General features: G+C 39.7%; 1 protein-coding gene across 1 annotated transcript in view; it reads right to left on the bottom strand.

Annotated features, from left to right (window-relative positions):
• Positions 1-2,841: 2,841 nt before the first annotated feature.
• Positions 2,842-23,348, bottom strand: part of LOC142840051 (uncharacterized) — a 38,915-nt gene continuing 18,408 nt past the window's right edge. Inside the window, exon 7 of the mRNA XM_075956531.1 lies at positions 2,842-3,123. Within this exon, the coding sequence (XP_075812646.1) occupies positions 2,842-3,123 (282 nt within the window). The remainder of the gene's footprint in view (positions 3,124-23,348) is intronic.

The following is a 23,348-nucleotide window of genomic DNA, read 5'->3' as shown; positions in this document are numbered from 1 at the left end:
TTTCTCCTTACTCAGGGGCCATTGTTCTATCCAAACAGGCTTTTCAGTTTTCCATTTTATAGGAATGCTTTCTGGCTGCTCTGCAATGGCCCCTAGGAAAAGTTTCCTAACCCTGCACTCTGTTCAGGTGACTGTTGTATTATTTTCTTGTCTGCTAAAATCTTCACATCCCCCTGCAGATTTTTGCCCAAACCCTGACCAGGGACAAAGCCCTGCTTCGATAGCATACGCTGCACAGGTTCTGTGGTCAGAACTGCTCCCATAGCTTGCAAAACATCTCTTCCCCACAAATTAAGAGGAAGGTGTTCCGGGACAAATGGTTTAAAAATGCCCTTATGGCCTTCTTTGTCCTCCCAATCTAAATATTGAGTACTGCACTCTGGAGAACTAGCCGTTCCTACTCCCTTCAAGGTCGTTGAGGCTGGCTGTAGAGGCCAGGCTGCAGGCCAGTGCTTTTTAGCAATCACTGAAGAATCAGCCTCTGTATCAGGAAGGCCTTGGAACCTTTTCCCATTTACTGTTAAAGTGAGGGTGGGGCGGTTCTCTAAACTAGAAACCCAAAAAGCTCCAGGGGATCCTGTGGAGCCAAATCCCTTGTCCCCTCGTTCTTGTTTAAAGAAAGGATTAGTAGAGAGAAACATGGGCAAACGCACTAATTGAGCTATTCTCGCTCCTTGAGGGATGACAAGGACTCCCATACCAGCTTCAATCATAATTTTAATTTCTCCAGTATAATCACAGTCTATAATTTCTGGTAAAATTTTGATTCCTTTGAGCGCAGAACTACTTCTACCCAAAATTATACCTACTGAACACTCTGGGATAGGTCCAAATACTCCAGTGCCCAAGGCCTGCACACCCATTTGTGGGGTCAATAGTGCTCAGGCGGAGGTACAGAGATCTAGTCCAGCACTTCCTCAGGTGCCTCGTACAAGGTTATTCTGGGGGAAACCTGCTTCAGCATTTTTGCCTGCCGTCTTTTTTGCAATTTTCCTATATTTTACCTCTCCATAACAAGTAATCTCCCCCTGAAAGACAAGCCCTGCAAAGCTGCATCCAGTCACTGGGTATAAGGTTGAGTTCTGCAAAGGATTCCAATAAAGCTACAGTGAAAGGAGCATGAGCTCCATAGTCCACAACTGTTTCTTTTAACTGCTTAATATCCTTAAAGGCCAGAGGGTTATGCTGCCTGGCCCTCCGTCCCTGCTGATCAATGTTTTCCACAACAGGATAAATCTGCTTCTCTCCACTTAGATTATTTAACCTGTCCCGGATCTCTCGGGTTTCTGCCTCTAAGTCCATAGGGGCAGAAGCAGTAGTGCAAGGATTTTGCGGAGGAGGTCTCATGGAGACATCTCCGTTTGCTTCCTTCCTTTCCTCTTTTTCTAACTTCCTTTTTATCAGTGCGATCTCCTTTTCTAAAATTTCTTCTTCTTCTTCTTCTTCTTCTTCTTCTTCTTCTTCTTCTTCTTCTTCTTCTTCTTCTTCTTCTATATCCTTTCTATTACTTCCTGTTCCTATAACTTCCTGTTCCTCAAAACTCTTAATAGAACTCACAGATTCTACTCCCCGAATCTCCTCAAGGGTTTTGTTTACACTCTCTAATTGCTCTTTCACTTTAACATCATCACTGAGAAGAGCATCTCTGACCAAGAGCCATAGTGAAAATATCGCCATGGGGAATTCTTGTGGCCCTCGCTCTTTCAGTGCATTTTGAAGATCAGCCTTTACCTGCTCCCAATCAGTAATATTAAAACCCCCTGATGTAGGAACCAGGGACTAAACTCTGTCTTAATAATCTCTTGTGCTTTCTCAACTTTAATACCGGTGCCTTTATTTTCCAAAAGACCTAACAACTGGCCTGTTAACCGGCCCTTTAACAATGGAACAGAATAACTTGCACCCATAACCAATTCACCCTCGCGGCACAATTTCTAAGCTGCTGGCCAGCCTTCCCGAGGGCGACCTCTCAGGGATCTCTACTTCTCGATCTCGCAGATGGGTCTAGTTGCCGATGATCATCCCAGCGGGGCCTCCAATTGTAACATCCGATTTGGTGTTACACCCTCGGTACAGTTCGCGCGCCACTGTACCGAATGTGAGTCGGGCAAGGGCCGGGAGGTTGAAAAGAAGACACGTAGAGACCAGGGTCATTCGAAAGGTGAGCAGCTGAGTACCACTTTATTCAGCCTTTGGGAAGTCCTCATCTACCTAACTGCAGCACAAGGATCTCCCCCCAGGCAGGTGGGAAATTACCATATTAACAATGGAGTGAATGCCCTGCAGCTAACCACCAGATGGGGCAGGCATAGCACAGAAACACACAGGAAGCTTAGTTAGTTGATCATAAACTGTCCCCGCGAATGCAGCACAGAAATAAGGGAGACCAGGGCACTACAGGCCTGCAACTGAGCGAAGGGGAAATGCTTGGGAAGTCATTTTCATCTTTCCCCTGTCCCAGCATAGATGCTGAGTACTGAAGTTTTCAGGGCTAGGGCCCGACCAGCTGGGCTCCTCAGGAACAAAGTGCTTCCTCTGGGGGAGGAGGAGGAAGAAGTCTGTCCTGTTCTGCTGGATATCAGGAAGAACCAGAGGTGCCTGGATTCTGGGTTTCTTTTGCTCCAGTACAGGAAAGAGAGAAGACAAAGGGCTTGGGGAGGGGCAGCCATCACCTCTTCCAGTGGTGAGGCTGCTTTCGGAATCAGGGAAACTGATGATGGCTAGGGGGCCCGGTGCCAGGTTCTGAATTCCTGCAGGTGGATTTTAACAAAGACAAACTGACATACAAAAACACAAAATACAATGAGACAGACATAAACTCAAAACCAGAAGTTGGTGCTCTCACCACCACTCTGGTGGAGAACTGAAAAAACACAAGAACAAAAAGACAGACATAGACTCAAAATCAGAAGCAGCGCGGCAACAAACTGATATTAACCTGGAAGGGAGTGGGCGATAAGGGCCACACTCCCTAGAAACTAAGATGACCTGGTCGCTCCTAGTTTCACAAATTGCCAGTGAAGCGTCCTCCACGGCTGGGCCAGGGAATGTTCCCGGACACGTCTGTCCCAAAGCCTGGTCCCCTTCAAATACTAGCCCTGCGCAGGTACAATGCTCAAGGTACTAATTCACAATTACACAGAAACAGAAACACAATACACAAACAGACAGACATAAAAATGAGCTCATTGCTTTATACCTCCAACTGGGTTTAGAGTGTGTCTGGCAGCGACTCGATTCCCGGTCAGGGAACCAAACGTTGGACTCTAGCATCCAAACACCGAGAAGGAGTCGCCCCCAGAGACCATCTCACATACCACAGCCAATGCAAAAGCATGAGGATTTTATTAATTCTGTCATGACAGGGTCCCCCAGCATTCGGGAAGCCGAGGGACCGAACCAAAACTTACATATATGGGTAATTGTTCAGGAACTGAGTACGTGCGAGTGTAGCTGTTACGTCCTTGGTTCTCAGGGGAGGAGGGGAAGCACTATGGCACAGAGGCTGAGAGGATTCAGAATTGTCAAAAATGGCTTCAGGATTGTCTTAAAGTCTTACATTATAAATTACATTATTTGTTTTATTTATTCTTTTTTGAGACAAGGTCTTATGCTTTGCCTGGTCTGGAACTCACTAGGTCAGTGTGCCTCTTTGGTATGGGAAGTCCCTTTGTATATGTGTTGCTTATGATGGTTAATGAATAAAGAAGCTGCTTTCAGCCAATGACTTAACAGAATGTAGCCAGACTGGAAAAGCTATATAGAGAAAGTAGGCATAATCAGAAGAGAAGCCTTGTAGCCACCACAGGAGAAAGACACCACCAAGCGGTGGTATTAAAGGCTTATGCCACTATACTCAGCTATGAATTACATCCTTTAAGATATGTGGCAAATATTTCTGTATCTTTTGTAAAGACACCTAAGCACAGTGTCTCTCTCTATTTAGTACCTAATCTTCTGTGTACACACTTCCCCCTCAATGTCTCTTTGGCTTTTGCTGAAATATTTTCCTGTAGTGTAACCAAGGATTCAATATTACCCAAGTGGTGGTTCCTAAATAGGGCTCTTCCCAAGGCATTTGTAGCAATTCTGGACTGGATCTGCCACTGAAGTTGATACAGAGGTGAAAGGGAAGTTACCAGGGCTCAGAGACATCTTCTGAGCATGCATGAGTCAGGGCTGGCATCAGTCTGGCTATGCTACTTTTAATTCAATCTCTGACAGGATATTATCTTCCCTTACACACTTAGTGTATCAGCTTTTCTTGATCTTGTGCATATTGTTAAATAAAGAGTTGGAGGGGTAATAAATCAATATGAACCTCTTACACAGTAATTGGAAAACAGGGTCCTTAAACATGAGATCGGTTAATCCTTCACTGGCAGCACTAGGAATCTAGTTTAAGAAAAATTGAAGGGCACAGCTATATCATGGTGGTGCCTACCTATAATCCTAGCACTTAGGAGACAGAAACAGGGAGATCAGAAGTTAAAGGCACTCCTCAAACACAAAGCAAGCTTAAGATCAGCCAGGGAAACATGAGACACATTCACACGCACATACATGCGCAGGTGCACATTCACACACACAAGAATAAAAGAAAAATATGCAGCACTCGAGAGGCAGAGGCAGGCAGATGTCTGTGAGTTCGAGAACAGCCTGGGCTACAAGAGCTAGTTCCAGGACAGACTCCAAAGCTACAGAGAAACCCTGTCCTGAAAAACCAAAAAAAAAAAAAAGAAAAATCTGGTACAGTTATGATTAATATGTACAAATTCTACTTACAGGACAAAATACATTAATCCAAGTTAGAAAAAAATTGCAAACTTGATGCTCAAGTAGAACAGAAATGTTTAAATAAATTTCTGTGGAGTAAAATGGTGAAATGCAAAAGATAGAAAACATTTTTAAAGAAATATTGGATTATAGGAAATTATCATGATGTAATCAATGGGAGGGGAAATATGCAGAGCATAAAATATTGCATTAACTTCTGACGAATCTTATTTTTTTTTAATTATTGTCCTATGGATATATGTTTAGGTCTAGAAAATTCTGGAAAATTGTGGTGAGATACTAATACTTGCTTCCTTTCAGGGCAATGTGGTTACAGATAACTACTCTTCTTTTCACCTTTTTAGTAACGTTAGATATTTCTAAATAAATATGACCTTGAACCAAAAAAATGATGGTATTCTTTTTAAGAAGGCAGGGGACACCTTGTTCCAAACAGATGGGCTCCATGAGGGTGTAAGTGATGGAGATGGTGATGCAAGCTCAGCCATGTGGGAAGATAGACAGAGAGGGTCAAAAATAAAAGTATGAAATATTGACAGGGATGAATAAAATAGTTGGGAGAAGGACATATGTGGGATAGAATATGGGATTTACCTATACTATTAGCCATCCTAGAAAAGGGTGAGGAAGAGGGAAGACTGTGGGCTTCAGGAGATTTCTTGGATGGGTAGAGATGCTACTGCCATCTACTGTGGTGCAAAAAATATGTGCAACACAGGTAGCCTGTGCTGGCGAACTCCTGCAGTCAATAGCCTTTAAGATACCTGCCCACCTTGGGCATCATCTCATGTACTATAAATGCAGACAAAGCCTCTTGGCTGTTGGATTTGGTTCCCATTCCCATTGCTCACAGAAGACTCTGGACTAGTATTCTTTCTGTTAGTTTATTTCCAGATGAGTAAACCTTTGTTATCTCTGTTCTGGACTATTTAGGAACTCTTTGTACAACAACAAATTGGTGACCATATGGCCGGAATCCTCACTATTGCTGGGTCTCTCCTGCAGCCTTCTCCCACCACACACAGCTGAACTACTTCTCTGCAACTTAACCACCTCCCCTCTGGCACACACCTGTGCACCATTGTGTTGGCCTCCTGGAAGACAACTTTACAATTTCCTTCTTCCTATGCCCAAGTGGCTTAGTCCTTCCTACTAAGTGGCTGACTTACTGCTGCTTGTGGCTTTTGGCTGAAACTCCTGTGCAGCTTCCAGCTTCTCTGGCTTCTGCCAACCCTACTCTGATTAGGCTGAGCTCTGACTCTGGGAGGAGGGGCTTCTCCAGCTTGCATTTTAGATCAGCAAATGCCTGACACAAGCTTTGTTCTGTAATCTCATGGCTCAAAGCTGTCTGCAAGCTCTATGTTCCTTGATGGTCTACCCAAAACAAATCTGTATGGGGATGTGCTGTTCTTAAGTAATTAACTAAATTTTGTTGTGTTTTGTTTTTTTTAAAGATTGATAGAGCATTGTATTTTTTATTTTTTTATATTTATTGATTGATTGATTTAAATTTTCTACCGCCTCCCATCCTTCCATTTCCCTCCCACTCCCTCTCCCCCTCTCTCTCCAGTCCTAAGAGAAGTCAGGATGCCCTTTCTTGTGGGAAGACCAAGGCCCCCCTCTCCATTCTAGGAAGGTGTGCATCCAAATAGACTAGGCTCACAAAAAGCCAGTACATGCAGTAGAATCAAAATCCAGTGTCATCATTGGCTTCTCAATCCACCCTCATTGTCAGCCACATCCAGAGAGTCTGGTTTGATAACATGCTTGTCCAGACCCAGTCCAGCTGGCCTTGGTGAGCTCCCACTCGATCAGTTCCAGAGTCTCCGTGGGTGGACGCACCCCCCTTGGTCCTACCTTCCTTTCTTATATTCTCCCTCCTTCTGCTCTTCATCTGTGCTTTGGCGACTCAGTCCAGTGCTCCAATGTGGGTCTCTGTCTCTATCTCCATCCATCACCCGATGAAGGTTCTATGATGATATTCAAGATATTCATCAGTGTGGCTATAGGACAAGGCCAGTTCAGGCACCCTTTCCTCTACTAATCAAGGACGTAGCTACGGACATTCCCTTGGACACCTGGGAAGCCCTCTAGAGCCAAGTCTCTTGCCAACCCTAAAATGGCTCCCTTAATTAAGATATCTTCTTCCCTGATCCCATATCCACCCTTCCTCCATCTAAACCCTCCCAGTCCCCCAAAATCTCTCCATACTCCCTTTTTCCCTTCTTTCTTCCCCTCTCCCCATCCATCAACTCCAACCCCTTCCCCATGCTCCCAACTTTTGCCTCGTGATCTTGTCTGCTTCCAATTATTAGGAAAATCTATATGTTTTTCTTTGGGTTCACCGTGTTATTTAGCTTCTCTAGGATCATGAACTATAGGCTCAATGACCTTTGTTCATGACTAGAATCCACTAATGAGGTAGTACATACCATATTCATCTTTTTGGGTCCTCTCACCACATAATAATCAAAACACTAAACATACAGAGTAAAGAAAGAATATTAAGAGCTGTAAAGGAGGGGGTTGGAGAGATGGCTCAGTGGTTAAGAGCATGGCCTGCTCTTCCAAAGGTCCTGAGTTCAATTCCCAGCAAATACATGGTGGCTCAGAACCATCTGTAAAGAGGTCTGACACCCTCTTCTGGCCTTCAGGTATACAGGCAGAATATTGTATACATAATAAATAAATAGTTTTTTTTTTTTAAAAAAAAAGAGCTGTAAAGGAAAAAGGCCATGTACCACTTAAGGCAGACCTATCAGAATTACACCTGACTTCTCATTGAAAACAATAAAAGCCAGAAGGTCACTGTCAAGATTTATGCAGACATTAAGAGACCACAGATGCCAGCCCAGACTACTATACCCAGTAAAACTTTCAATAACCATAGAAGGACAAAACAAGATATTCCAGGACAAAACTAGATTTAACCAGTACCTAGCCACAAACTCAGCCATACACAAAATACTAAAAGGAAAACTGAAGAAAGTTAGGTTAACCAACAAAAGCACAGAAAATTGATGGTCTCATAGCAGTAAATCCAAAAGAAGGGAAAAAGGCACGAATTAACATCACCAACAATGAATACTAAATTAATAGGAGATAGCAATCACTGGTCATTAATAACTCTTAATATAATGGAATCAACACACCTATATAAAGACACAGGCAAACACAATGGATACAAATTCAGAATCCATTCTCCTCCTGCATAAAAGAAACACATCTCAACCTCAAAGACAGACATTGTCTCAGAGTAAAGGGTTGGAAAAAGTATTCAATCAAATTGACCTAAGAAACAAGTGGCTGTAGATATCCTAATATCTAACAAGATAGACTTCAAGCTAAAATTGATCAGAAGAGACAAGAAGGTTATTTCATATTAGTCATAAGAAAAATCTATCAAGAGAAATCTCATTACTGAACATCAATGTCCCAAATATAAGGCCACGCTCATATGTAAAAGAAACACTTCTAAAGCTTAAAACATACATAAAACCCCACATACTAATAGTGGAAACTTCAATGTTCCCCTCTCACTACTGGACAGGTCATTCAGACAAAAAAGTAACAGAGAAATAAGGTATCTAACAGATGTTATGACTCAAATGTACTTAACAGACTTTTATAGAATATTCCTTTTAAACAGAAAAGAATATATTTTCTTCTCCATACCTGCTGGAACTTACTCAAAAATCAACCACATACTCAGTAACAAAACAAACCTCAACAAATACAAAAAAAAAATCAGAATACCCCTATGTACTTTATCAGATCATCATGGTTAAAAACTAGAAGTCAACAGCAATACTAATTTCATCAAATCCACAAACATGGAAATTAAACAATGCTAACCAGAATCATCAATGGGTCAAGGAAGAAAAAAAAGAAGAAATTAAAGAATTTCTAAAATTCAATGAAAATGACCACACAACATATCCAAATTTATGGGACACAATGAAAGTAGTGTTAAGAGAAAAGTTCATAGCACTAAATGCCTACATATAGAGGACAGAAAAATCCCACATTAGTGAATTAACAAAACCTTTGAAAACTTTTGAACAAAAAGTAGTAAACTCACCTAAGAAATTAAGACAGCAGGAAAAATCAAATTAAGAGCTGAAATCAACAAAATAGAAACAGAAAAAAACAATACAAAGAATCACTGAAACAAAGAGTAGGTTCTTATAGAAAATCAGCAAAATAGACAAAACTTTATCCAAATTAACCAAAAGGCAGAGAGAAAATATGCAAATGAACAAAATCAGAAATGAAAAGGGGGGCAGAACAACAGACATGGAGGAAATACAGAGAATCATCAGGTCATATTTTGAAAACTCCACAAAATTGGAAAACTTAAATGAATGGACAACTTTCTGGATAAATATCACTTACCAAAATTAAATCAAGACCAGATAAACAAATTTAACACACCTATAACTGCTGAATAAATAGAAACAGCCATCAAAAGACTCCCAACCAAAAAAAGCCCAGGACCAGATGGTTTCATCTCAGAATTCTACAAGACTTTCACAGAAGAACTAATACCAATACTCCTTGAATTATTTCACATAATAGAAACAGAAGGAACAATGCCAAACCCCTTTTTTGAGGCTACAATTACCCTGACACTCAAACCACAGAAAGACATTATAAAGAAAATTACAGACCAATCTCACTTGTGAACATTGATCCAAAAATACAAATAAAAAAAACAAAAAAACTGGCAAATCAAGTCCAAGAACACATCAGATCATTCATCCACTGTGATCAAGTTGGCTACATCCAAGAGATGCAAGAATGGTTCAACATACAAAAATCTCTCAGCATAATCCACCATATAAACGAACTGAAAAATAAAAACCACATGATCATCTCATTAGATAACGAAAAAGCATTAGATAAAATACAACATACCTTCATGATATAAGGAATATACCTAAACATAATAAATGCAATACTCAGCAAGCCAACAGCCAACATGAAACTAAATGTAGAGAAACACCCAGCAATTCCATTGAAATCAAGAACAAGACAAGATTGTCCACTCTCTTCATATCTATTCAATATAGTTCTTGAGGTTTTAGGTAGGGCAATAAGACACCATAAGGAGATCAAGGGACTACAAATCAGAAAAGAAAAAGCCAAATGCTCACTGTTTGTTGATGGCATGATAGTTTAAATAAGCGATCCCAAAATTCTACCAAGGAACTTCTACAACTCATAAACATTTTCAGCAATGTGGCATGATCCCGGATCAGAAAAAAAAAAAAAACAATATCTCTCCTATACAAAGATAATAAAAGGGCTGGAAAAGAAATCAGAGAAACAACACCCTTCACAATAACCAAGAGTAGAATAAAATATTTCGAAGTAACTCTAACCAAACAAGTGGAAGACTTGTATAACAAGAACTTTGAATCTTTGAAGAAAGAAATTAAGAAGAAAACAGAAAGTGGAAAGATCTCCCATACTTTATGCTAGGCAAAATAAACATAGTAAAAATGGCAATCTTACTACAAAAGCACTCTACAGATTGAATGCACTGCCCATCAAAATCCCAGAAAAATTCTTCACAGACCTCGAAAGAACGGTACTCAATTTCACATGGAAAAGAAAATATCCCAGGATAGCCAAAACAATCCTGTGCAATAAAAGAACTTGGGGAGGCATCACAATTCCTGACTTCAAACTTTACTACAGAGCTACAATACTGAAAACAGCCTGATATTGGCAAAAGAACAGACAGAAGATGAATGAACCAAATCAAAGAACCAGATATTAATCCATACACCTTTGAACACCTGATTTCTGACAAAGCAAAAAATATCAAATGGAAAAAAGAAAGCATATTTAACAAATGATGCTGGAATGACTGGATATCAACATGTAGAAGAATAAAAATAGACCCATACCTATCACCATGCACAAAACTCAACTCCAAATGGATCAAAGACCTCAACATGGAGCCAGCCTCATTGAAATTAATAGAAGAGAAAGTGGGAAGTACACATGAACACAAGGGCACAGGAGACCACTTCCTAAATATAACCCCAGCATCACAGACACTGAAAGAAACAATTAATAAATTAGACCTCCTGAAACTGAAAATCTTCTGTAAAGCAAAGGAGATGGTCAACAGGACAAAACAACAGCCTACAGAATGGGAAAAGATCATCACTAACCCCACATCAGAGGTCTGATCTCCAAAGTAGACAAAGAACTCAAGAAATGGGTCGTCAAAAGAACAAATAATCTAATTTTAAAAAATGGAGCACAGACCTAAACAGAGAACTCGCAACAGAGGAATCTAAAAGGGCTGAAAGACACTTAAGGAAATGTTCAACATCTTTAGTCATCAGAGAATTGCAAAACAACTCTGAGATTCTGTCTTATACCAGTAAGAATGGCCAAGATCAGAAACACTGATCACAGCTTATGCTGGAGAGATTGTGGGGAAAAGGGAACACTTCTGCATTGCTGGTGGGAATTCAAGGGGTACAACCTCTTTGGATATCAGTGTTGCGATTTCACAGAAAAGTAGGAAACAACTTTCCTCAAGACCCAATAATACCACTTTTGGGTATATAACCAAAGGATGCTCAAAAATGCACAAGGACATGTGCTCAACTATGTTCATAGCAGCTTTGTTTGTCATAGCCAGAACCTGGAAACAACCTAAATGTTCTTTGACCAAAGAATGGATAAGGAAAATGTGGTACATTTACACAATGGAGTACTACACAGCAAAAAAAATGACAGCTTGAATATTGCAGGAAAATGGATATAGCTAGAAAATATTATTTTGAGTGAGGTAACCAAGACACAGAAAGAAAACTGACACATATACTCACTTATAGGTGGTTTTTAAAAATAAAGGAAAGAAAACTAGCCTACAAACCACAATCCCAGAGAACTTAGACAACAATGAGGACATTAGGAGGGACTTACATAGATATAATGTACATGGGAAATAGAGAAAGACAGGATCTCCTGACTAAATTGGCAGCATAGGGACAATGGGGGAGTGTTAAAGGGGGTACGGAAAAGACAGAAAGGGGAGTAAAGTGAAATGTAGAACTCAAAAAATTCAATAAAAAAATACATTCCTAAAAATGTCATTTGGTCATAAAAATATTAGAAAACCCATTAGCCCAGACAATGAGAGCAACAATGAATAAATGGCACCGCCAGAAACTGAGAAGCTTCTGTAAAGCAAATGATACTCTCATTAAGACAAAAAGGCATCCTACTGAATGGGAGAAGATTTCACCAACCCCATATTAGACAAAGGACTGATCTCCAAAATATATAATGAACGCAAGAAACTAGACACTAGCCGGGCGATGGTGGCGCATGCCTTTAATCCCAGCACTCGGGAGGCAGAGGCAGCCAGATCTCTGTGAGTTCAAGACCAGCCTGGTCTACAGAGCTAGTTCCAGGACAGGCTCCAAATCCACAGAGAAATCCTGTCTCGAAAAACCAAAAAACAAAAAAAAAAAACCTAGACACTAAAATTCTAATTAACCCAATTTAAAAATGGGGAGCTGAATTGAACAGAGAATTCTCAACAGAAGAAGTTCAAAAGGCCAAAAGACACTTAAGGTCATGTTCAACTTCCTTAGTGATCATGGAAATGCAAATCAAAAAACTTTGAGATACTATCTTACACCTGTCAGAATGGCTAAAATCAAAAACATCAATGATAGCCTTTGCTTGAAAAGATGTGGAGTAAGGGAATGCTCACTCATCCACTGCTGGTGGGAATGCAAACGTGTGACACCATTTTGGAAATCAGTGTGGTGGTTTCTCAGGAAATTCAGAATCAACCTACCTCAGGATCCAGCAATACCACTCTTGGGAATATATCCAAGAGATGCCCAATCATGCTACAAAAGCATTTGTTCGACTATGTTTATAGCAGCACAGTTTGTAATAACTAGAACCTGGAAATAACCTTGATGCCCCTCAATGGAAGAATGGATAAAATGTGAAATATATATATATGAGTACTACTTAGTGGGAAAAAAATGACATCTTGAATTTTGCATGCAAATGGATGGAAATAGAAAACACTATCCTGAGTGAGATAACCCAGACCCAAAAACATGAATTTGGTACGTACTCTCTCATTTGTGGACTCTAGTCATAAACAAAGGATACTAAGCCTATAATTCACAAGCCTAGAGAAGCCAAATAACAAGGTGAACCCAAAGAAAAACACATATAAGTCCTCCTGGAAATTGGAAGCAAAAAAGATTTCCAGGCAATAGTTGTGAGCATGGGGCTGGGGGTAGGGGTGGGGGTGAAGTTGGCAGAAGGGGAAAGGGGAAGAGAGAAGGGAGAAGGGAAGGACTGGCAAGAGCTTGGGGGAGGGGGAGGATGGAGATGGAGGAAGGGCCCATATAGGAGCAGGGAAGAAGATAACTACATTAAGGAATGCATTTTAGGGTTGGCAAGAGACTTGCCTCTAGAGGAGGTCCCAGGTGTTCATGGGGATGTCCCCAGCTAGGTCCTTGGACAGCAGAGGCAAAGGTGCCTGAACTGTCCTTGCCCCACTATCACACTGATGTGAGATCAGACTATCACATTGATCTCGAATATCACCATAGAATCTTCCTTTGGCCACGATGGATGGAGATAGAGACAGAGACCCTCATCAGAACAACGGACTGAGCTCCCAAGGTCCAGTTGAAGGGCAGAAGGAGGGAGAACATGAGCAAAGAAGTCAGGACCTCGAGGGTTTGGTCCACCCACTGAGACAGTGTGCCTGTTCTAATGGGAGCTCACCAAATCCATGTGGACCGGGTATGAATGAGCACGTGATCAAACCGGACTCTCTGAATGTGGCTGACAATGGGGGCTGACTGAGAAGCCATTGTTAAAGGCACTGGGACTTGTTTTATGGCATATTCTGGCTTTTTGGGACCCTAGTCTATTTGGATGCACAGCTCCCTAGGCCTGGATGTCGGGGGGGGGGGGCCTTGGACTTCCCACAAGACAGGGTTCCCTGCCCTCTCTCAAGCAGGGAGAGGGAGGGAGGAGGTAGATTGGGGAGTGGGAAGGGATTTGCTGCAGCCTCTAAGCCATGGCTTGCACTGTTCTCACTATCTGGAATATTTTCATTTTTCCTACACTTGTAGTTGATCTGTCTCTTCTGGTTCTGTTTGCACACACCACATGCTTTCTGTCTCAGGAAGGGGGCAGCTACTGACCTATAAGCCTGTGAGTGAGCCCACCCCCAGAGAGATAATCTGTTAGGTTCTTTGTATGGGCTACAGCTTTAGATGTCTCCTTTGTGTTTACATCTCTACTTCAGAATCAGAAATGGTTTTAGAATTAGACAGTGTCAATCCTTCTCTAAATCCAAGCAGAACGTTAAAAGAATAACTCTAAACTTCTGTCTCATATCAATAGCCTTCTGCTATGGGACAGAAAGAAGATAGATTTTAAAGGAACATTTTACTTTCCTTCATGCCCATTTTGTCTATATCTTATATTTCACTAAAAATATGTCTACATGAATAATATTTACATTTTCAACAATGAACAGCTTCCAAGAAGAAGACATTGGCGCTCCACAATGTCTCTACCTGATTGATATGAAAGCATGATGCTAATAGCACTATGAGACCGACTTATGGGTACAAGCTGCAGATATGGTGCACCTTCTTACAATGTTCTGGCCACAATTCCAAATAAGAACTTCAGAACAACCCTATCAAATACTTAGAAATCATTTTACTTTTATAATATCACATAGAAAGAACATCTGGAAGCAATTCTAGAAGATGCCATCCCCTCTCCCAACAAAGGTTGTTTTCATTGTCAGGGACAACATTTAAGAGTTGATTATTACTCATATAGGGTTGGGTGAAATTATGTATACCCAGAGATCTCAAAAAAAGATGGAAAATTGAATGGGATAATAGGTAGATTACTTACTCACACTACTAATAATAGTTTGTAATAGAAGGAATAGTTGTGAACTATTATTTTTGGATAATTTACATTGGTATAGACTTTTCTTTGATACAAATTCAAATTATACTTATCATATAGAATATTTCTATTTTTGTTTAGAATGTTTGTAACACCTATGCAAAGTTATTTTCTCAGATTGTATCTATGCATGATTCTACCTGTTTAAAACATTTTGTTTATTGACACAATTTTATGAGATATTTATCATATTGCATTATATAATTCTACCTCTGATCAAGATACTTATACATGGTTTATATTTTGATATCATTTTCCTGCTTTACTGCATAGCTGGTTAAAGATTTTTTATATTCTGATAGGAAGTCTTAATGTTCAACATTGTAATGAGACTTTAGTTGATTGCTCAGGCAGTCAGTCGTCTCTGTCATCTACTACACTTTTTGCGGGCTGCTGGACTTAACTACCTGCCTACTCAAGTAATATTAATGCTCTTCTCAGGCCTTTGATGGGGCTGAAGATAAGATAATCATACTTACTAATCATCCTCTTGTGATCTAGCCCAGCCATTCCTACAAGACATGAATTCCTTAGGATAAAATGCTTATCAAAACATTAGTATATATTCCTTCCTTACTATTGATTATGCTTATAACTCTAACTTTATATTTGACATATGTTTCTTGTATACATAGTTTTTTTTTTTTTGGTTTTTTCGAGACAGGGTTTCTCTGTGGCTTTGGAGCCTGTCCTGGAACTAGCTCTGTAGACCAGGCTGGTCTCAAACTCACTTAGATCCGACTGCCTCTGCCTCTGCCTCCCGAGTGCTGGGATTAAAGGCGTGCGCCAACACCACGCGGCTTGTATACATAGTTTTGTATTGAGTTTGGAATTTTTTTTTCTTTCTTTTTATTTTTGGTTTTTCGATACAGGGTTTCTCTGTAGCTTTGGAGCCTGTCCTGGAAATAGCTCTTGTAGACCAGGCTGACCTCGAACTCACAGAGATCCCCCTGCCTCTGCCTCCCAAGTGCTGGGATTAAAGGCCTGCGCCACCACCACCCTGCCAAGTTTGGAATTTCTTATTTAAGCAAAAGGGTTAGGTGCTGGGAGAGCTTCTTCAGTCAATAGCCTGTAAGATACCACTCCACTTGGGCATGGTCTCATACATTATAAATCAATCTGTAAACTGTGTGGTCACTTTCTTCAATTCAGCTCTTGATTCTGGCTGCTAGATTCATTGGATACAACATCCGTTGCCCTGGGACTGGAGATATGGCTCAGTGGTTAAGAGCACTGACTGCTCTTCCAGAGGACCTGGGTTCAATTCCCAGCACCCACATGGTAGCTCACAACTGTCTGAAGATCCAGTTGCAGGGGATCTGACACCTTCACACATAAAAATAAAGTTAAATAAACCATAAAAATATTTTTTTTAAAAAAAAATCCATTGCCCTGTAGGTGCTCATCTGACCTATAAAAGCCCAAGATATTCTTATACTCTAACTTGGTATTTTCAAAAGTTAACGATTCAATTAGTACTCACATAGTTCAGGGTCTGTCACTCTGACTTGTACAACCTTCAAAATTCATAATAAAAACATGAACTCAGTGTTTAATGGTGAATTTAGAATGAATGCAGCTATATTAAGTAAAATCAAACACTTCTCTCTCTCATGTGTGTGTGATCATAGGTTTGGAAACATGGGGAGATATGGCATACACCTTCAATTTTCTTTTGGAAAATATGTGTGGATTGCTTTTACTTAAATGTCACAAATCAGTTTGCCTTGGAAAGAGGAATTATTTTATTCAGCTACAAAATTAAGCATATTTCAGCTATTCATTTTGTCCTTTGTATAATTCACCCATGAACTGCTGTTTACCAAGGATTTTTTAACTATCTTTTATTCAACTACTCTCCCTTCCAGTCCCCTTTCCCTTTCCCATGATCCACACGTTCCCAATTTACTAAGATCTTGTCTTTGTCTAAGTCTATATAGAATAGATTTATGTATATCTCTTTGTTTCCATTTTGTTGTCTATGTCCTTTGAGAATTGTAGACTGGTTGTCCTCTGTTTTATATTTAAATGCCACTTAGGAGTGAGTACATTTATATTTTTCTTTCTGGGTCTGGGTTAACTCACTCTTATCTTTTCTAGATCCAAAAATTTGCCCATAAATTTGAAGATGTAATTGTCTTTATCCATGTTAATTTCTTTGTCCATTCTTCAGTGGAAGGGATGTTTTTAGGTTCTGGCTGTGAACAAATAATATTGCTGTGAACATAGTTGACCACTAGTCCTTGTAGTATGCCTGAGTATCCACTAGGTACCTATCAAAAATGGTATTGCTGGGTTTTAAGATAGGTTGTTTCCTAATTTTCTTACTTTATAATTTTTGGTTTTCCAAGACACGGTTTCTCTGTAGATTTGGAGCCTGTCCTGGAACTAGCTCTTGTAGACCAGGCTGGCCTTGAAGTCAGAGGGGCCTGTCTCCGCCTCCCAAGTGCAGGGATTAAAGGCATGCCTCACAACCAGGCAGTTGGCTTTCTAATTTTCTGAGAAAACACCATATCAAAGTGGCTGACTCAGTTTGCACCCCCATCAGCAATGGAGGAGTGTTCCCTTAACCCCACATCCTGTCCAGTGTAAGTTGTCACCAATGTTTTTTATTTTGCCTATTATTACAGATATGAGGGAATTTTAGAGTTGTTCTGATTTTCATTTCTCTAATCGCTAAGGAGTTTGGAAATATCACTAATCTCTCAGTAATTTTAGATTTATAAGTTGAAAGTTGTTTATGTCTGTACTCCATTTAATATTGGATTATTTATTCTTTTGATGACTATTTCTTTTATTTCTTTATGTTTTAAAGATCAGTCCTCTGTCCAATGTGGGGTAGGTGAAGATCTTTTCCCATACTATAGGCTGCCTTTTTTGTATTTCTGATCATGTCTTTGGTTCACAGAAACTTTTGTTTCAAAAGGTCTCATTTATTAATTATTTCTCTCAGTGTCTGTGCTGCTGGGGTTATAATTTGAAAGTGGTCTCTTTTGCCAGTGTGTTCAAGTATACTTCCTATGTCTTTTATGTGGTTTAGGCTGTTTGGCTTTATGTTATGGTCTTTGATCCTTTTGGACTTGAGTTTTATTCATGATGATAGATGTGGATCTACTTTCATTCTTCCCCACATTGATATTCACTTGTGCCAGCATCATGTTAAATATGCTTTCTTTTTCCATCATATATTTTTTTGTTCTTTGACAAAATTCAGGTGTTGTAGGTGAGTGGATTGATATCCGATTCTTAGAATCAGTTCCATTGGTCCTCCTGTCTGTTTTTGTGCCAATACCAGGCTCTTTTCAGTACTGTAGCTCTGTAGTAGATTTAAGTCAGGGAATGTTATGACTCCAGAAATTATTTTTTGCATACAGTTGTTTTGCATATCCTGCATTTTTTTTTGCTTTACTATATGAAGTTGAGTATTTTTATTTTGAGGTCTGTGAAGAATTTTTCTGATGTTTACATGGGAATGGCATTGAACCTGTAGATTGTTTTTGGAAAGGTTTTCATTTTTACTATCTTGATTTCTACCTAACAGGGGCAAGGGACATCTTCCCATTCTCCGGTGTCTTCTTCAGTTGTTTTCTTCAAAGTTTTAATGTTCATTTCCTACAGTACTTTCACTTTTTTAGTAAGTGATTCCATAATATTTTATATTATTTCTGCCTATGGTTAACGGTGATAATTCCATAATATATTAATTCTAGCCAACTTTTTCAAAAAATATTCCTTGTAACCACCTTCTATCTACCTTCCTGATGACCATTCCCAATCTTCTGATAAACATAATTATACCCCAATTTCTAAGGTAGCTTTTAAACAAAACATACAAGTAAACGTATGAGAGATTTGACTCTTCAAGCCTCTCGTATTTCAGTTAATGGTATCCTTTGGGCTTAAAAACATCATTGAATTTTATGATTTTATGGTTCTGGTTTGAGAGCCAAATTGGGTTTCTTTCACAGGCCGTTTTTTAATGTTTTGGCTGTCTTCAGGGACATTTTTTTTTTACCTAGTTCTAGATTCAGAGATAAAGTGCTTTTCTTTGGCTCTGGTTTCAGGCCCAATGTTAGAATACCCTTGCTGTAACCCATAATACTTCATAAAAGGTTTTATGAAATACAATCCTGGTTTAAAATAGAATAAATAGAGGTATCATGATGCTTAAACAGATTGTGGACAGTATCAAATTTTTCTCTACACAATAGCTGCTTTTAGTTAACTGACTGTAAGTGGCTTAAGATCTTAAAGAATAATTTAAAATGAGCCCCTAGCTTTTTCCTCAGGTCCAAAAGATTATGATAATATGCACAAGCTTTATCAGATTGATTACACACAAAGTCTTACCCTCATAAGAAGCACAAAACAATATGACACTGAATTAGTTTATAGAGTTTCACTACAGTATGATGTTTTCTCATGTTTTTGAAGAATAAAGACATTAACTTCAGACTTTCTCCACAGGTAGGCTCATATTATGTATTTGGAGATGATTCAAGGAGCTGCCGGCCACAGCTGGCCTCAAATGGGGCCAAGGAAGATCCTCTATTAATCAATGACCTTCCTCCATCATTTCCCCTTTATCTGTTTAAACAAGTAGGAAAAGCTTTCACTTTAACATGGTAAAATTACATATAACAAAACAGTTACAATTTAGAATTACAATATTTACATCTATTTTATCTTTATCATAACTAAGGAATACTAAAACTATTCTTCAATTCCATCAAAGACTCCAGAAAGATACAATATTAGCTGGACGGTGAGAAATAAGCAACTTAGAAAACTCTAGAAATCACAGAGACATCTCACTTTCTGGACAGTCACCCAAAGTTCCTCTGTAAAGTTGGGGCATCCATCTTCGGCCTACAGTGCCATAGTTTCCAGCAGACATTTCAATGAAGCAGGAAATTTCAAAGGCAGTTCAGTCACTATCTGCTGTGTCCTGCAGAATGTCTCACAGACTCTTTCATGAATCAGGAACTCCGAATGATCATCTCACCTTTAGGCAAGTTCAGCAGTCCTCTCTCTGAGGATTTTCTGTGTCCAGTTTATGCAGTAGTCCAGGCAAGAGCAGTTTCTTGCCCAAATGGCTATCAAACTCCATAAGGAACCTCTTCGATGCCCATCTTCCTCTTGAAGCAGCTGATGTTGCCAGGAGCAGATGTGTCTCATTGCCATGCAAAACCCTAAGTTATTAAAATATTTTAAATGCCATATGCTGCAGTCTTTGAAAGATATGAAGAATGCCTATCTAAAATATATCTATGCACATCTAAAAAATCTAACATGACTACAAACTTGACTATTATAGATGAATATCTATTAATAACCTATATACATTACATTTTTAAATAAACTACACAATCACAATACCTTAATCAATATCAGAAATATATACACACATAACAAAATTGACCTTAAATTAGTATCAGTAAAGCAAGATTCATTTCAATCCAAATTATTTATATCTATATTATATCACCCTTTATATGTAAAAGAATATTTATAAACAATATTTGGGAATATGGACGTAGTTATTTCTCTCCAAACTGATTCCTGCTGTAAAGGGGTGCTGTTAGTCAGGTCTTTGAGGGTATAACCTGTGTGCTAGATTTGTCTCAGTTTGCAGATAAGTAATTTTCTGAAGGTGTTCACAGCAACCTTTCAGAAGGGCGCAGTCTATTATACCATATTAGAATAGAAGCAATCCATATGGTCTAATCCTGTGAAAACAAAAGAAGAATCTCTTTTCCAAAGTATCATATCCTTAGATCCAAATTCTGAAGTCAAGGTATTTTCAAAATATCTATCTTGGATGAGTTCAGCAGCATTTATAAACAAATACCTTTGAGCAGATGTTGGTCTTTCCTCACCATTAAAACAATTCAAAGAGCACAATAGCATAGAGTATCAAGATTCTCTGTGTATTTTCCATCTTTGAGCGGTTTTACTTTAACCTCTATTTCATTTATTTTTACTTTTATTTTATATTCTCTGTATATCTTTGTCCTGGAATAACTCTGTAGAGAAGGCTGTCCTTGAACTCTCAGAGATCTGCCTGTCTCTGCCTCCCAGGCATTGGGATTAAAGGTGTGTGCTACCACACCTTGAAGTCACAGAAGTCAATCTCCCTAGGCCTCCCAAGTGTTGGGATTAAAGGTGTGTACTACCAAAACCAAACACTCTCTTTCCTTTTTGTTTTTTACTTTAAGAACTTTAACTTTTAGCCTGCATATATTCTTAACACACTGTAAATCATTTAAAGGTTTTCTTTGTTTTTGAATCTCTCTTTACTATATATCTCCCTCTTTTTTTCTGACCACACAAGCTTTTAAACTACTGAGCAATATGGGCAGGATTAAAGCCGCGGCATTGGCGGCTAGATCCAGCCTTAGCTTTCAGCTTAACGGTGAAGGTACCAGCTTTAGCCATGTTTATTGCCACAAGTCTAAGGCGTTTCAAGGTCCCTGCCAGCAAGCAAGCTGGACCATTCTGCTCCCAGACCACACTCAATCAACTGCCTGCTTTAAGAGTCAGAGTCTGCCCTGGCAGGACAGCTCAGAACAGGGCATTTTAAAATGGCACTTTATTCCTGCTACTGCTGAAAACAAACAAGCATTCAGTTGGCTTTTATCAACACCATTTAAGTGTTTCTTGGCAGGATCTCTTAAGAGATGCAGGGTTTTGCAGCTAAAGCTCAGTCAGGAAGCCTCTCTTAGATGAGAGTGCTTGCTTGCCTCTAGCAAGCAGAGCAGAATGAGAAATTGCTGCTACCAAGAAAACATGCTTTACTCTATTCTTTCCCACGCTTTTTGTGGAAGCAGTTGTCCACATCGGCACCATTCTGTTGAAGGACCTTCGGGCCGCTTCCTGAAACCCAGCTCCCGGGTGCCTAGCTAGCTTATGCCCAAAAATAACAACACACAAATTGTATAAATGAAAACACTGCGTGGCCCATTATATCTAGCCTCTTCTAGGCTAAATCTCACATATTAATTTAGCCCATTTCTAATCTGTGTAGCAGCAAGAGGTGCGCTTACCGGGAAAGATTCAGCATGTCTGCCCTGGTGGCAGGCTGCATCGCATTTTCCCCGGACAGGAGAGGAAAAGACGTCGGCTTCACTTCCCTCTCCCTCCCGGCATTCTGTTCTGTCTACTTCAGCCACCTAAGGGCTGGCCTATCAACTGGGCAAGGCAGTTTCTTGATTAACCAATGACCTTCCTCCACCTACCACAAATTCCATTCATTAATATCTTTACAGTAGGTGCTATATTATGCCTTTCAAGAGTACAGGAGTTCTGTTCTGTAAAGGCCTTACCACACTGATTTCACTCCTAAGGTTTCTTTCTAGCATGCATTCTTTTATGAATGTGAACACTGTTTTCATATTCAAAGGTCTTAACACACTGATTGGATTCATAGGGTTTCTATCCAGTATGTGATCTTTTATGCCTTTGAAGTTGACTATAATATGCAAAGGCCTTGCCACACTGATTGCATTCATAGGGTTTCTCTTCAGTGTGTATTGTTTTATGTATTTGAAGACCACGAAGTTGGGTAAATGCCTTACCAACCTGATTACATTCATAGGGTTTCTCTCCAGTTATGTGTTCTTTTATGCAATTGAAGATGACTATGACTTGCAAAGGCCTTGCCACACTGATTACATTCATAGGGTTTCTCTCCAGTATGTGTTCTTTTATGCAATTGAAGGGAACTATGACGTGTAAATGCCTTACTGCACTGATTACATTCATGGGGTTTCTCTCCAGTATGTGTTCTTTTATGCAATGTAAGAGAACTATGACTTGCAAAGGCCTTACCACACTTATTACATTCATGGGGTTTCTCTCCAGTATGTGTTCTCTTATGCAATTGAAGATGACTACGATGTGCAAAGGCCTTACCACACTGATTACATTCATAGGGTGAAGGTGTAAGTCACAAACAATGCCACACCAATTTGGGATTATGATTAATAGGGTGATATTTATTTAAAGGGGAAAAACTTACAGATCACTGTCCCATGCAACAGCCCTCTACGCGACCAGGAGTCTAGTCGCCGGCGGAGCAGGAAGTGAAGAGAGAGAGGAGAGGGAAGTGGCCGCTTTTGTAAAGGGAGAGAGACCACGCCCCAAGGGGCTGGTATCTCAGCGGCGATAGGCTGGAGGAGTGGGAGGACCTCCCGCAACACCTCCCCCTTCTGTTTAAATAAGAGAGTTCTAAACCTACTATGAAATTATATACAATAAGTACAAATATCCTATTCTAACTAGCTTAGGTCTTGTATAATAAATAACTTGGCCAAGTCATGAGAGAAAGTAATTACATTTATATAGTCTTCAACCCCATCAAAGATCTGAGAAGGGAAATAATGTTACCTGGGTAATTAGGAAGTTCAGTAAAACAACTTCCAAAACATGCAACAAATCACAGAGACAACTAGCTACCTAGGCAATCACCCAAAGTCACATTAGCAGCGTTGAAGCAACGAACTTTGGCTAAGGCCTAACATAACTGACACACCATTTTCAAAGGCAAG

Source organism: Microtus pennsylvanicus, chromosome 22 (assembly GCF_037038515.1).
Source record: "Microtus pennsylvanicus isolate mMicPen1 chromosome 22, mMicPen1.hap1, whole genome shotgun sequence".
Taxonomy (NCBI): Eukaryota; Metazoa; Chordata; class Mammalia; order Rodentia; family Cricetidae; genus Microtus; species Microtus pennsylvanicus.
The sequence above is the reverse complement of the archived record's forward strand: the minus strand, read 5'-3'. Positions and strand labels throughout refer to the sequence as shown.